The sequence below is a fragment of the Channa argus genome, chromosome 4 (genome assembly GCF_033026475.1).
Source record: "Channa argus isolate prfri chromosome 4, Channa argus male v1.0, whole genome shotgun sequence".
NCBI lineage: Eukaryota > Metazoa > Chordata > Actinopteri > Anabantiformes > Channidae > Channa > Channa argus.
The window spans coordinates 28,580,790-28,594,901 of record NC_090200.1 but is presented as its reverse complement, the minus strand read 5'-3'; the positions used below and the strand labels follow the sequence as shown (position 1 = coordinate 28,594,901).

Genomic DNA, 14,112 nt, shown 5'->3' with positions numbered 1-14,112 from the left:
CGACATTTTTAGTTTTGTTTATCTGTGGATTGCCCAAATGTTTCCAGGCGTTTTGTTGCTGCTGTTTCTTTGTTGCAACAGACAGAGTTGTGCTCGTTGGAAACTAATTTCATCCTCATTCCTGTGGGGTCGTTTAACTTTCCTTATAATGAAATGCAGTCATTACATATAAATAGTAGCTTCACTAAGTTGCGTCCTGAATCCTGTTATCTTTCTGGGGAAATTAGCAGTGCAGGGACACTGACCTGATCATGGTGATGTAAAAATTCAGTCAGCTCACAGTTTGGTGTGATCATATCATGATTCAAATTTTATGTAAATTACAGCTCTATCAATCAGATCTCAGGATATCTTAATTTAAGTCTTTTTCATGGATGCTCTGGAATCCTGATCATCTCCAGACTTTACCTGGAGGTGGTGTGTGTGTCCAAGGAGTGTGTTGGACACATGTGTCCAAATGAGACAGTCCAGAGATTATCAAGACTTTATCCTGTGAGACCCTTAGTACAAAGTCTAGATTATGTGTGTGAGCCTATGCATGGATAAGCAAAGTGCATGAGAAAATAGGTGTGTTGATTATATTTCTGTCAGCCATCTGCTTTTTTGTGTGTGCTTTTTTGTGTGTGCTTTTGATGTGCAAGCAATGATATGGAAATAACAAAATGCTGTTTTCTGCAGCAGTTATCCACTATCTATAACCACTTATTCTGTTTAGGAGGGGGCGGAGCGGCTGAAGCCTATAACAGCTGTAATTGGGCAAAAGACTGGGTACACCCTGGACACCCTGGTCTCCAGTCTATCTCAGGGCTAACACAGAGAGACATACATAGACAACCATTCATAACTTTCAAAGGACATAGTTAGTCAGGGCCTATGCCTTATAAAAAAAACACACCAGAATGTTCCTATGTATTAACTATGTCTTTTATTTATATGAGAGGTAATTTTTGGTTAAAAGACTATTACCAAAGGACAAACATGTTGTCAAGGTAACGTATTTGTTGTATATGAACTTCAAAATGTCGAAAGTTCCAGGCAACAGCTGACAAAACTTGCCTGGTCCGCTGACAGTTGATAATGCAATGTAGCTTTGGGGAGGGGTGACTGACTGTAACAATCTCCTATGATGCAGTTGTAGATGATTTAACTGTATATTAGTGATGTTAATCGTCAATTAACTAAAGCATGGTGCATCAACAGAGCATGCAAATAGTCTTTGTTCAGTCCACAACTGTGTCCCCATTTACTTTCATTCATGCAGAAAAAAATAATCCTGGCACACAGCAGATTAAAAGTTTGATAGAGCTTTCTTAATTTCCCTCCTCCTCTCATGCAAATACTTCACTTCTCCCTCCTGGTATTTGCATTGTTGCGATCACAACAATTCAACCCAACCCCTGTTAATTATTTTTTAGAAAATCAGGCATCTGTAGCCGCAGCAATCACAAAAATGAGCCCTCTCATCTTTCATGGTTTCTGCGATTGTGAGACAGACACCAGACACACGTTCTTAAGTTGTTGTACCAACTCCCATAGGCCCACTGCTGCTCTGGTGGACATCTGCTAAAAATGTACAACTCCTGTCTCTTAGTTCAAGCAGTGGACACTGCCATCTTAAGTGGAGTTCCTGTTATCATGAGACTTGTGCTGCCCTGCAGTCTGCTGAGCTTCCACATGCATGCGGTCCTGTGGTGCTCTGTCCATGTGTGGTAATGCTTCCAGAAGCTTCCTGTAGAAAGGCAGTTTAGTTGGTTCAGAGTCTGTTGTGGGTCATGCCTTTCATGATGGTGCTGCTGACATATTTTAACATCTAAAACCTGATAATTTCTTGTTTTACTGTCTCTGTAAAAATGTAAGTAGAATATTGTCATTCACAATCTTTGCCTTTTTTAACAGCTGTTGACTATCAGACCCAGGAGGAAATGCTACTTTTGGTGCTCTGCAGAGTATTTGTGTTAGCAGACTTGCTTGTGTGGGTCTAATGAAGGAACTTGTTACCCAGTGCAACAGTGTGGTTCACTATATTTTAATAGTTTGGTGCAATAATGGAGTCCTTAGCACAGCACAAGCACAAGCACTTTGTACTTGTTTGTGTGTCTGGTACTGCACCTGGAGCTTGTAGGTGGTAATAAGAATAAGAGTGAAATCTACATGAAAGGGTGCTGATAAGAGTTGCAACTATATTTTCATTGGACCAACACCTATGCCGTCTGTTGTCACCTGTTTTTAGCTCCTGAATCAAATGGGCTCTGGTTTAAAAGGAAAATGCTAACTCTCGTGTAAAATTTCAAAAAGCATCCAAGATGGCAGCCAAAGATGTGCTACATTAAACATAACTCTTTTCATTTGTCTTCTCCTGTGTTTGAGCAACTTAATTTCCTTCATCATATGTTGACTGAATCTGATAGAATGAAGGTCTTTCCAATTTTAGACCTTCTGGAGAATTAATTGGAAATGACACCAAGAACTTTTCTGACTTTAACTCAGTTTTGAAAATTCAAAGTGGAGTGAATTATCTCACCCATAACACAAAATCTTTGCTTAAGACTGTAACTCTGTGAGTGAAGGTGTGCTCAATGTGCCCGTGTCTGTGAGCTGCTTGTTATGTAGAGTCTCTTAAATTAAAATGAAACTACGCCCACCCAACACAACCCGGCACAGTGCGAGGTTTGCGAGTACACGTAGGGTCAAAAAAGCATTTAGACAGCTGAATTTTATAAAGCTGCTCTAGATAACTTGAGCTAACTTAACTTTACTAATACTGCTTGTATTTCAGAACCATTCAAACCCATGGATGTAATATCTTCATCCTGAGACATCATCTGAGTGACTCTTCATCATGTTCATCTTTTTTTACTATACTGGCAGGTTCGTCCAAGCAAATGAACTAGTTAGTTTAGATCCAATTCATCAAAGTTAGAATGTTTAAACTTTTTTAATACTTTGAGTTTATGTAAAGGGATGAAACGCATGTTATAATGAGGTACCGGTATTTTATTTTAATAGTAAGATTCTCTGACTAGAGGCCAGTAATATTTTCATTTAGTCACTGGCCCTGTTTTCTCTAGGCCTACAGATGAAAGATTGCACCAACAAATTTGATTTGTTTTTTTCCACTTTGCTTTGGGGGGGGGGGGGGGGGTGGGGGGGGGGGGGGGAATATATGATGTGTTCAGGACAGGGTTAACATTATGTTCATGTGCTGACCACAAACAGACTGGCCTGATCCCATTCAAACTATGTACTCTAGGTCTAATAATCATGGTGTCAGAGCCTATTGACTTAGACTGTTATACATTATTTTTTAACTAAAACTAATTTTGTGTAATTTCTGTAATTCCTAAGTGAAAAGTCCTAAGTAAACACAAATAGCCCCCCAAGGGCAGTCTATTGAATTTCTATATATTTCTAAGCCGATATATTTCAAATACAATTTGGCAGGTGAGAGAAGGAAGAAGTCAAAGAGAAAGAGACAAGCACTGAAAACATTAAGAAATGAATGGAAAGAATGTAATGTAAATGACAGAGACGAGAGGAGCTATGAAGAAGCAGGATATGTGTAGATTATTCATTGCGAGATTTAAGCCAATTATAATGAATTATGGATTGACACAGAAATGGTTTTGAAGCTATTGTTACCCCATATTTTCCCCCTAAAACATCTTAAAAAGTACACATGCATTATGTATATAAGTGCAGACCATATGTAGATCAGGGAAATATTTCTTTTTTTAACAAGCTCAGTTTTGGGACCTCAGTCTTAAACCCTGGCAAGGAAACGATTGCCAGGGTAAACCCTGTGTACAGATGTGGACAGACATGATAAGGCTATTTATAATGTCTACAGTTTGATTATGAAGGCCTCACACCTGTCTTCAATATGTTTGGATCTCTGTCTTATTGTTGTTTCCCCCAACACGTACGGGGGGAATTATCTCTTCAGCGGGGTGGATTATCTCTTCAGCCAGACAGACAGAAGGTCAAGAGGATCTGATGCTGTAAACTTCAATCTTCTTAAAGTCTCAGGCTTAATGTTCTTTGATAACTGAGCCCCTTTATTAAGTCCACTCAGGGGTGACTTCATTAGTTTGGTCGAGACACTGTATGATTTGGTTGTCGCAGTGTCCCTCACAAATCACTATCTTGTTAAGTGTCCACAATTAAGCTTTGTTCCATGTGATACCCTTTCTCTGCTTCGATTTCCATTTCTCTCTATTCTGACTGTAAAATAAAGACCCCCCAATTAAATTAAAAAGCAAGCCTTTATTTCACATCCAATAACACACTTATACATGTGTCTGATAAGAAGGTCATGTGTTTTGTACCTGGCACCTTATTGCTTACTTGTTGGGATGATGTGCGGCAGATCAAACAGTGCATTGGTTTTCATTTAGTGTGATACAATATACAACATCCAATTTTCAATTGTTGCACCTGTTTTCAGTTCTAATGCTGATTCTCTTCAGTCAAGCTGTGATAAGTCTTATATTGTGCAGTGTGAGCTCATGAAGGGAGAAAATATGTTGTGGTCATTAATCACATGATAGTTGAAGCTAAAAGTTAAACAACTGTCTGCTGCTGAGAAATTATTTTGGCTTTTAATGATCACAATGTTCTCTCTGTTGGTTACTACACCACCTACAACTGTTGTAAAGAGATTTCAAAGGGGAACAGGGCTGACATTTTGTATCAGGATATATCGATGGTTCCTAAAGTATAACTGATACCCATGATGTCACATTAACATTTATGCTTTGATATATGCCAGCAGCTGGGGGAGTTAGAATAAAAAGAATATGTGAATCGTGATCTGCTGTGGATGGACTTTGATCTTTTAAAAGTCTGAATGCAAGAACACAGGATTGTCTAACTTAAAATCCTGTACTGAAGAGGCTACTGTCATGGATGGGAGAGTTTAGACAAAAGAAACATGTCAATCAAAAAGATCAACATGTCAAATGAAACAAAACAAAGTAGTTGTGTGTCAGTTGAATATCGTTACTACTTGGTAAGTATTTTTTATTTTAGAATAAATGAAGGGAGGAAGAGACAGAAGGAGATGAAATCAGACTGCTACATGGAGGAAAGAAGAAGGCAAATAGAAAAAAATCTTGTTTTACCCAGTTAAACTAAAAACAGTTTTTCTTCTGCCGTTTGCAGAAGTAAAGTTTGAAGAGTCAACTGTGAGTTTCAGTTTTGATCAGGCAAGCACCAGGCTACAGTAGTGTTTCATGTAATTATGTAGCATGTAATTATTTTAAAAATTGTTTTTTAATTTGCCTGAGAAAACTGTAGTCCACGTTTTAGAGCAAATTATTTCACGACACCACCTATGGTCTGGGTGGGGAGTACCCAGTGGATTGGGTGTTATGAACAAATCCACACCAGAATGAAGAACTGAAACATAAACAAAAGATTATTTTATTTTTCAAAACTGAGTTAGTTTTATTTTCAAAACTGAGTTAAAGTCAGAATTTTAACAATTTTTAAAGTTATTGTTTTTAACTATTTTGGAGTGAAAATATACATTTAATAAGATCCAGAAAGGATTGGAAGAATTGGAATCAATAAAATTCAAACCGTAACTAACCTTAACATGTAATTGGCCTTAAAGTCCTGCTTCACAGCCTACAGTACAGTTCAAATGCTCACCCTCAGTCTGTTTGTCACAGTATGTCACTGTTACAAGATGCAAAGGGATGAAGGGTGTCTTCCTGTGTGTGTGTGTGTGTGTGTGTGTGTGTGTGTGTGTGTGTGTGTGTGTGTGCGTGTGTGCTTTAGAGAAGGCTTTATAAGACTTGTATAAGGCTTCTCTGTTTTCTTCTGACTTCCTGTTTCCTGGCTATGAATAGGCCGACCACATCACTGCATGTAGACGAGCTGGTGGTGACCCCAGTTCTCTGACTTTATGTGTCATTAGAACAGTGAGACACTCATACTCATCTTGCGATGTTGTGGGTCACCTTAGAATGACTGTAGAATGTTGGCACATATACAGGCCCAATAAAATATTTCTATTTTTCTTCTAAGTTTTCACTTTTTTTGGGGGGGGGGGGGGGGTTACTTTATGGCTTAGTATGAGATAAGGTAGCCAAACCTTAGGTGGACTTAAGTGATTTAATGAGGCGATATTGGTCTGTTAATGATATCTTTCTTTATCAGTCTTTCACTCATCAACTTGCCCTTTTTGCAGCCTTTTGGCCTGCAAATGTGCTTTTAGAGAAAGCTTATTAGAAACCTGCTTATGGGGCGGCTATAGCTCAGTTGGTAAAGGCAGTTGCTTACGGACCACAGGGTGAGTGGTTCGATCCCCGGCCCTGGCTATATGTCGAAGTGTCCCTGGGCAAGACCCTGAACCCCTAACAGCCCATTCAGAATCAGATTTCGCTAATCCATTACCTTAATTTTGGAACAAGTTTTCTTGTTTGCATGACAGTAAAGAAATTTTCTTTCCTGAGAAAGATGACTATAATCTGGTAAGTTAAGTCTATGTAAAAAGTCAGTGCAGTTCTAATTCCCCTGCACTTCTGTGCTACTGACTGATAACATATTACACTGTAAACAAGACATTCCTATGGACATGTGAACCAGAGGGCATATTTGGTGGCACATAAAAGGTGTAACAAGGGTTGACAGCACCCTCACCTCTCTTGCTCTAAGAAAAGGTCTGGAAAAGACAATTATGTAATGACAAATCGGTTTTAAATTTTGGCTGTAGTCGTCAACAATATATTTACATTTAGTCATTTAGCAGACGCTTTTATCCAAAGTGACTTACAAGTGAGGTACAAGGCAGCAAGAATCTAAGTCAAGGAGTAAACATCAAAGCAAAGTCCTATGAGAAAAGTGTTTATATTTCACAAATTTCATAGATTTAAGTGCATAGAAAGATGTGGAAGTTCTGTTTTCAGCAGTTTTTTGAATATTGGGAGTGAGTGTGCAGAGTTTGGTAGCTTGTTCCATCATCGTGGGATTATTGCACTAAAAAGTTTTGCTTTGTGTCTTCTTTGCGGTGCTGGGACCACCAGATGTCGTTCGTTGGCAGACCGCAGCGGACGGGAAGGATTGTAAACCTGAATGAGTGAGCTGAGGTAAGCAGAAGCTGTTGACTTAAACACCCTGTAAGCAAGAGATAGAGCTTTGAACCTGATGTGAGTAGCTACAGGAAGCCAGTGTAGAGATCTGAAGAGTGGTGTGTCATGGGTCCTTTTTGGCTGATTAAAAATGAGGCGAGCTGCTGCGTTTTGGATCATCTGCAAGGGTTAGATTGTGGATACTGGTAACCCCTTCAACAAAGCGTTGCAGTAATCAAGACGAGATATGACCAGCGCCTGTACAATGAGTTGGGTTGTATATTCCATAATGTAGGGTCTGATCTTCCTGATGTTGTAGAGGGCAAATCTGCATGCCCTAGAGACTGAGGAGAAGTGGTCCTTAAAGCTCAGTTGGTCGTTGATGATGACCCCCAGATTTTTGTCCGACTTAGTGGGGATAATCACTGTAGATCCAATGTTGATGCTGATGTTGTGTTTTTCTGGGAAAACAAGGACTTCGGTCTTGGAGAGGTTAAGTTGAAGATGTCTTTCTCTCATCCAGGCTGAGATGTCTAAGAGACAGGCAGAAATGCGTGATGAAACAGTGAAGTCGTCCGGTGGAAAGGACAGGAAGAGCTGTGTGTCATCAGTGTAACAGTTATAAGAAAGACCATGTGAGTGAATGATGGAACCCAGGGATGCAGTATAGACAGAAAAAAGAAGAGGACCAAGAACTGAGCCCTGCGGCAGACCGGTAAAGAGGCTATGAGAGCGAGAAAGATGCCCCTGGCCAGGATACCTTGAAGGTCCCGTTAGGTAAGAACAAAGCCAGTCTAGAGCTGATCTAGAGATGCCTAAATCAGAGAGTGTGGACAAGATTCACAGTGTCAAAGGCTGATGATTGATCAAGTAGAATTAAGACAGAAGACTGACCTGTGGCATTTGCAGTTCTAAGATATTCCACAACAGTCAGGAGTGAAGTTTCTATGGAGTGACTCCTCTTGAAGCCAGACTGGTTGACATTGAGGAAGTTGTTCTTGGAAAGAAGGTCTGAGAGTTGATTGAAGACTGTTCCATTGTCTTGGCCAGAAATGGAAGAAGGGAGACAGGTCGGTAGTTCTCCAGTACAGAGGGATCAAGAGAAGGGTTCTTGAGCAGTGGGGTAATCTGGGCCTGCATGAATGAGGTTGGAAAAGAGATGTGTTGATGACTTGTGTAATAGCTGGCATTAGTGCGGGTGCAACTGCTTGAAGGAGAGTGGAAGGGATTGGATCCAGAGAGTGGAAGGGATTGGATCCAGAGAGCAGGTGGTCGGATGGTTAGAGAGGAGGAGGGTGGATACGTCATCCTCAGTCAGAATTGCAAATGATGAGAGCAATGCAGTGCTGGAAGAAGTTAGATGGATGTCATCATCTGGAGGAGACAACTGTGAGCTGATGGCTGCCACCTTGTTGGTAAAGAAGTCGACAAAGTCGTCAGCGGTGAGAGGGGTAGATGCCAGAGGTGAAGGTGGGTAAATGAGTGTTTTGGAAGTGGAGAACAGCTTCCTCGTGTCTGAGGTGTCGCTGAGCTTCTCCTGGTAGTAATCGATCTTTGCCCTGGTGACACTGTGAAAAAGATCCAAGCAGATCCTGATACTCAGCAAGGGCAGATGGAGTCTTGGATTTGCGCCACTTCCTCTCAGCACTCCTGAGTTGTTCCAGTCGGAGAGCCACGGATTAGAAGCTGAGGGACGCATGGGTCTCAAAGACATGGGGCATTGACAGTCCAGACACAATGAAAGTGTATTGCAGAGGCTGTCCGTGGCTGCATCTGCATCGAGAATGGAAAGGTCCTGTGTTGGGGGCACAGTTGCGGAGACCAGCGAGGAGAATCGGTCCGCGTTAAGAGACCTGAGGTTACGACGGAATGTTACAAGTGTGGCGGGAGAATGCGAAGCTCTAGGCATGAAGACTGAATGAAGAAATTATCAGATAAATGCAGAGGAGTGAAAAAGATGTTGTCTGTGGTGCAGTTCCACGCGAGGATGAGGTCGAGGTTGTTGCCAGCTTTGTGGGTCGGAGGAGTGGAGACCAGACTCACTTCAGCCGCCTGTGGTTTGTCCAGGTGGATGTTCAGGTCTCCCATGACGATGAGAGGAGTGCTATCTTCAGGGAACTGGGACAGCAATGTGTCCAGTTCATGGCAGAAGTTCCCCAGCTGGCCCCGTGGTTGCTATATCACAATCACCTGGACTATAATCGGTGCTGTGATCCTAACGGAATAATATTCCAGAGATGACAGATTGTTTAGGGAGCTATTGAGGAAAACTTCCAGGTATCATTGATGAGAAGTCCAGTCCCAACCCCCGCCGACCTGATGAGCGAGGAGTGTGGGAGAATGGAAAAATTGGTGAAGAGTGCAGCTGGGGTGGCAGTGTTCTGTGGCATGATCCAGGTTTCTGAAAATGCAAGCAGGTGAACAGCTGACTATGTAGCAAAGGCTGGAATGAAGTCGGCCTTGTTCACTGCAGACTGGCAGTTCCACAGGGCAAGAGAAAAAGAGGCTGGTGTCAAAGTGGTCTGGGTGAGATTGTTCAGGTGAGAAACTTGTTGTCTTCTAGTAGTAGGCCATGTCCTGCATCTGCAGAGGAGAACAGGGATCTGCTGAAAACACAGGGTATAACAAAAAAAAGGCTTTCCGGAGTAGAAAGGGTTAATGTGATGCAAAGTAAAGAAACAGAAGAAGTAAAAGAAGTTAGAAATAAACTACCTAATGTCCTTGCTCGGTGGAATCGTGCAGGTAGACTTACTCGTCTTTACACAGTCAGTCTTCACACAAGGAGGCCTGAACACAAGGGCTGACGCTCCAGCCCAACAGGTGCATTATATATGGTTTTTAATTGGCTACAGCTGAAACCGCCACCTCATTGAAACCAACCTAACTTGTGTGCCTTTGTTAGGTCAAAGGTGTGAATGCTCGGTGATTACTAAGCTGAAACTACCACCAATAAAAGACCAAATATCCACTTTACCAGAAGAGCAAAACTTTCTACCTATAGTTTTTAACTCTATTAAAAACAGAAACTCAGCTACCTCTGAAACCAATAAACAAATTTCAACCAGCACTTGTTGAGTGTATCTCCTGTCGTAGTTTGGTGCGTGTCCTGCCCACTATATAAGAAGAACTAAAGAGAGATGGAAGAATGAGTGATTGCATCCTGCAGTGAAACATGGTGGAGGGTCTGTCAAGGTTTAGGGCTGCATCTCTGCAAGTGGTGATATTGTCTGAATTATTGGGGTCTTAAATGCTGAAAACTATATACAGGTTTAAATTTGTCATGCTAGTTCTCCTTGGGAACAGTTTACAGTTTACTCCTGCAGTTATGGGCCGGTCTCCACAGAGTCAAAGACTTACAGTAATTATAATTAATTATATATGCACTGAAAAAGGCCTAAAATACAGTTAAAGGCTGTGTCCACAATCAACCCCTACTCACTATATAGTGTGTTCACCATTTTGTAGTAGTGTCTGAATATAGCGTGTGTGTGTGTGTGTGTGTGTGTGTGTGTGTGTGAAAATATCCACTATATAGTGCAATTAAAGTATCCCAAAATGCAACTCTATAAGTAGTGTACATGGCATGAGCTCTACCATTTGCCACTGCAACCAGAGCAGATGGTGGCCTGAGACCTTTGCACAGTACATGATGGCAGCTCTGGACAGTAGCAACAGCAAGAAGAAGAGCTTTTGTTGTCTGGCACTCGCACAATCAGTGCACACACAGTGTGGACATAAATATTTGGACTGCAGGTGGACATCTGCACAGACTCCACGCTGACCTTTATGGACTTGCAAAGTGATGGAATTGACGTCACACATAGTCTAGCAGAGACGTAGATGCTGAAAGCAGGACTCTTAGGTGTCAGGTGCTTCACATGCTCGGCACTGCTGATTCACAGATGGTAGTTCCAACTGTTTCTGTGGTGGTCAGTGTCCAGAGTCTTGTTATCTTTGCTTGTGGTCGTGTTTCAAACCTACAAACTAAGTTTATCTAGAAGTGAAATGTTAAAACACTGGCAGTGGTGGAAGAAGTACTGATTATTTAGTTAAGGAATCTGAATCCTGAATCTCTGAATAACCTAATTTTAAACCAGTGGAAATTATATGTAATTCATACATAAATGTTTTCATCACTTCATTGTTGTTTGCTTCTAATGCTGGAGCTGACACACCGTTTTGAGGATTGTATGTTTTAAATATAATAATTATAATGAATGACTTTATGTGCTGCTGCATAGCTTGTTAATTTCACAGCATTGATCAATAAATAAATTAAATAAATAAAAAATCATTTATAATAAATAATTTATCAATAATAAATCTGATGATTATAATGCGATTATTTATGTGATTCTCAAAAGTATTAAGGTATAAAGTATACAGTATTTCAAATGCATGTAATGGAGTAAAGTCTGAATATGAAAATACTTTCTTTTTTTATTAAAGTAAAATTAAATCTAATAAACCATTAGATTTAAGCTTGAAAACCATTGCTGGTTGACAAAGTATTTATAAGCCTCCTGCTGCTCCACTCAGTTGTGTGATGATGTAGATGAGAAGAACTATCAGGGGACATCTGCATTAAAACACAGTGATGGTGGCAACAGAGCATGTGTGTCACTCTGTAAAGGGGAAGAAGGGGAAACAGATGTTTGCCTACTGAAAAAAGACTGAACACAACAGCCAACTTTAAAGACGTCCGTAAAAACATAAAGACGTTTAACTGCTGAATGAGGCTACATAATCTCTACTGAACCTGTATTACACCCTCTTTAGGCATCCTCCTGTCATCACTGTATCTGTCTGCAGGTGCAAAAAATGTTTTTCCTCAAAGCAAATAATTATATTATGTATTTAATAAGGCTGTCAATGTTAATGCAGCAATAATGCAAAGGCAAATTCCTTTTAATGCCACAAATTTCCTTTGACACAGTTAAACACAGATTTTGTTATGATCACCTTTTTGCCTCACCTGTGCAGAGCTCGAGAGTTTGAGTGACTGTGAGTTGTAATTCTCAGCATTTTTTATTTATTTTTTTGCATTCGAATAGTGAGAGTGATATGAACAGTTGTAGTGTTCCTGATGCAGTTTCTTCACCGTCTGCATCTCTAACACACACACACACACACACACACACACACACACACACACACACACACACACACACACACACACACACACACACACACACACACACACAAGTGGAATCAGTTGCAATTAATGATGATGACAGTCATGGGGATCAGAAGTTTTAATCAACTGACAGCTCAAGTATCTATGCATATAAACTAATTGATTTCCTGTTTTTATGCTCCAACATTGCTGAGTTAAAGCTCACATGTCTGTTTCTGTATGCTTCCTTCCAGACTGCAGCACCATGAAACTGAATCCGCAGCAGGCTCCACTCTACGTAAGTAGTGATGGTTATCAGACTGTGTCGCACTCAAGTCCTGCAGTATGAATGTTCTCTGAGTGCAGTAATAGTTGGTGGTTTTTAGCTCCATTCCTATTTTTCACTTCAGGTAATCACTTTGTGCAGGGCAGGAAGACAAAACAGTCTTTAACAGTTTTTTCACTTGGTTCAGCCTCAGACAATACAGTCCAGCTTGAAACAGAGTGTGTAAATTAGTGCTCAGCATGACACACAATTGCAGATTAAGGAGAGGCCTCACACCAACAGCCACTTTGTTACAGTGCCATTTGTCCATCTGGTTAGTTGGTTCACCGTTTAGATACACCATTCAGTGTGCTCTGTTCAATGCCACGTTGGAGGCTGGATATTTCCAATTTCCAATTTCCTACATAAAAAAAAAAAAAAACTACAACAGAACAGCTTTCAAACATGGAGTTATGAACTCCAACCAAATCCAAGTACTTTGACTTCTGTTATTCTGACTTTCAACATCCACAAAAACTTTTTCCAAATGCAGTTACATGAATAAAATTCTCAAAATGAATGCTGTGTACAAAGATTATATTGGTAATTACATTTTATTTACTATTATGGGTTTAAATTCAGACTAAACTCATGTAAATATATATATGTAACAGATTCTTTATGCATTTTGCTGATGTTGTTAATGTTTACATAGTGTCTGCCAAATGTCCATGGAGTTTTATGTGGTCAGCCTTGTTAACTGTTTACCTTCGGCTTCATGAGTGGTGGAATGCTTTGTAGTCTGAACTTTGAATGTTCTGCAATTTCTGGCGTTTGATGTAGTAGCTTAAGGACTACTAAAATAGTAGAATCAACTGAGTAATCTGAGTCATTGTTTGAATATCTCCAGCTGGGCTACAAAAAATTTGTAGTGGTGTCAACACGACAGGTTCCTAAAGGGTATGAAAACCCCCATCATCCATCTGTAACGACTTATCCTGTTCAGGGAGAGAGTTGGAGTCCACCCTGGACAGGTATCCAGGGCTATCTCAAGGCCAACACAGACAGACAAATGTTCACACTCAATTTAAAGGCACTAATTAACCTAACATGCATGTCTTTGGACTGTGGGAGGAAATTGGCGTACCCAGAGGAAAATCGCACAAGCACTGCAAGAACATGCCACCGTGGGTCGGCGACACCACCCCACAATCTTTCCTTAGCCGTCTGACACTTCACGACCTCGTTACCAGCAACTGCTTCTGTCAAACTCTGGCTTTAGCATGAGATGGATAAAGCCAAGCTGAACAGCAGCCAAAACAACTTTCTGCTGCACTGTTCATCCCCACAATTTTAACAGCGAGCAAAGACAGCCATGTTAAGGTGCAGGCAGTTTATAATGGTAACAGCAGGCAATCAGCAGTAATTCCATGTACAACACATATCGGTGATGCAGTATATACAATATATACAGTGCAGTTACAGACAGTAACTCTTCATAGAAGCCATAGCATTAGCCACCTGTTGGGACAAGACAATTACCAAGTGGTGGTAACCTCTGCTCCAGGAGCATTCAGAGCCCAGACTACAATGACTCTGTGAAAGCCTTACTTTGTTGCTCCTAATGGTGATATTATGTTTATATTATCTAAAAAGAG

General features: G+C 40.7%; 1 protein-coding gene across 7 annotated transcripts in view; it reads left to right on the top strand.

The window, feature by feature from the left end:
• Positions 1-14,112, top strand: part of akap13 (A-kinase anchoring protein 13) — a 114,131-nt gene that overhangs the window by 20,565 nt on the left and 79,454 nt on the right. For 6 of the 7 annotated variants that reach the window (XR_010914246.1, XM_067502285.1, XM_067502284.1 and 3 more), the window contains exons 2-3: positions 7,029-7,091; positions 12,444-12,487. Coding sequence is in view for 6 of the 7 variants with exons in the window: in XM_067502285.1 (XP_067358386.1) it covers positions 12,455-12,487 (33 nt within the window). In the remaining variant the exon portion in view is untranslated. The remainder of the gene's footprint in view (positions 1-7,028; positions 7,092-12,443; positions 12,488-14,112) is intronic. The other variant, XM_067502283.1, reaches the window with a different exon arrangement.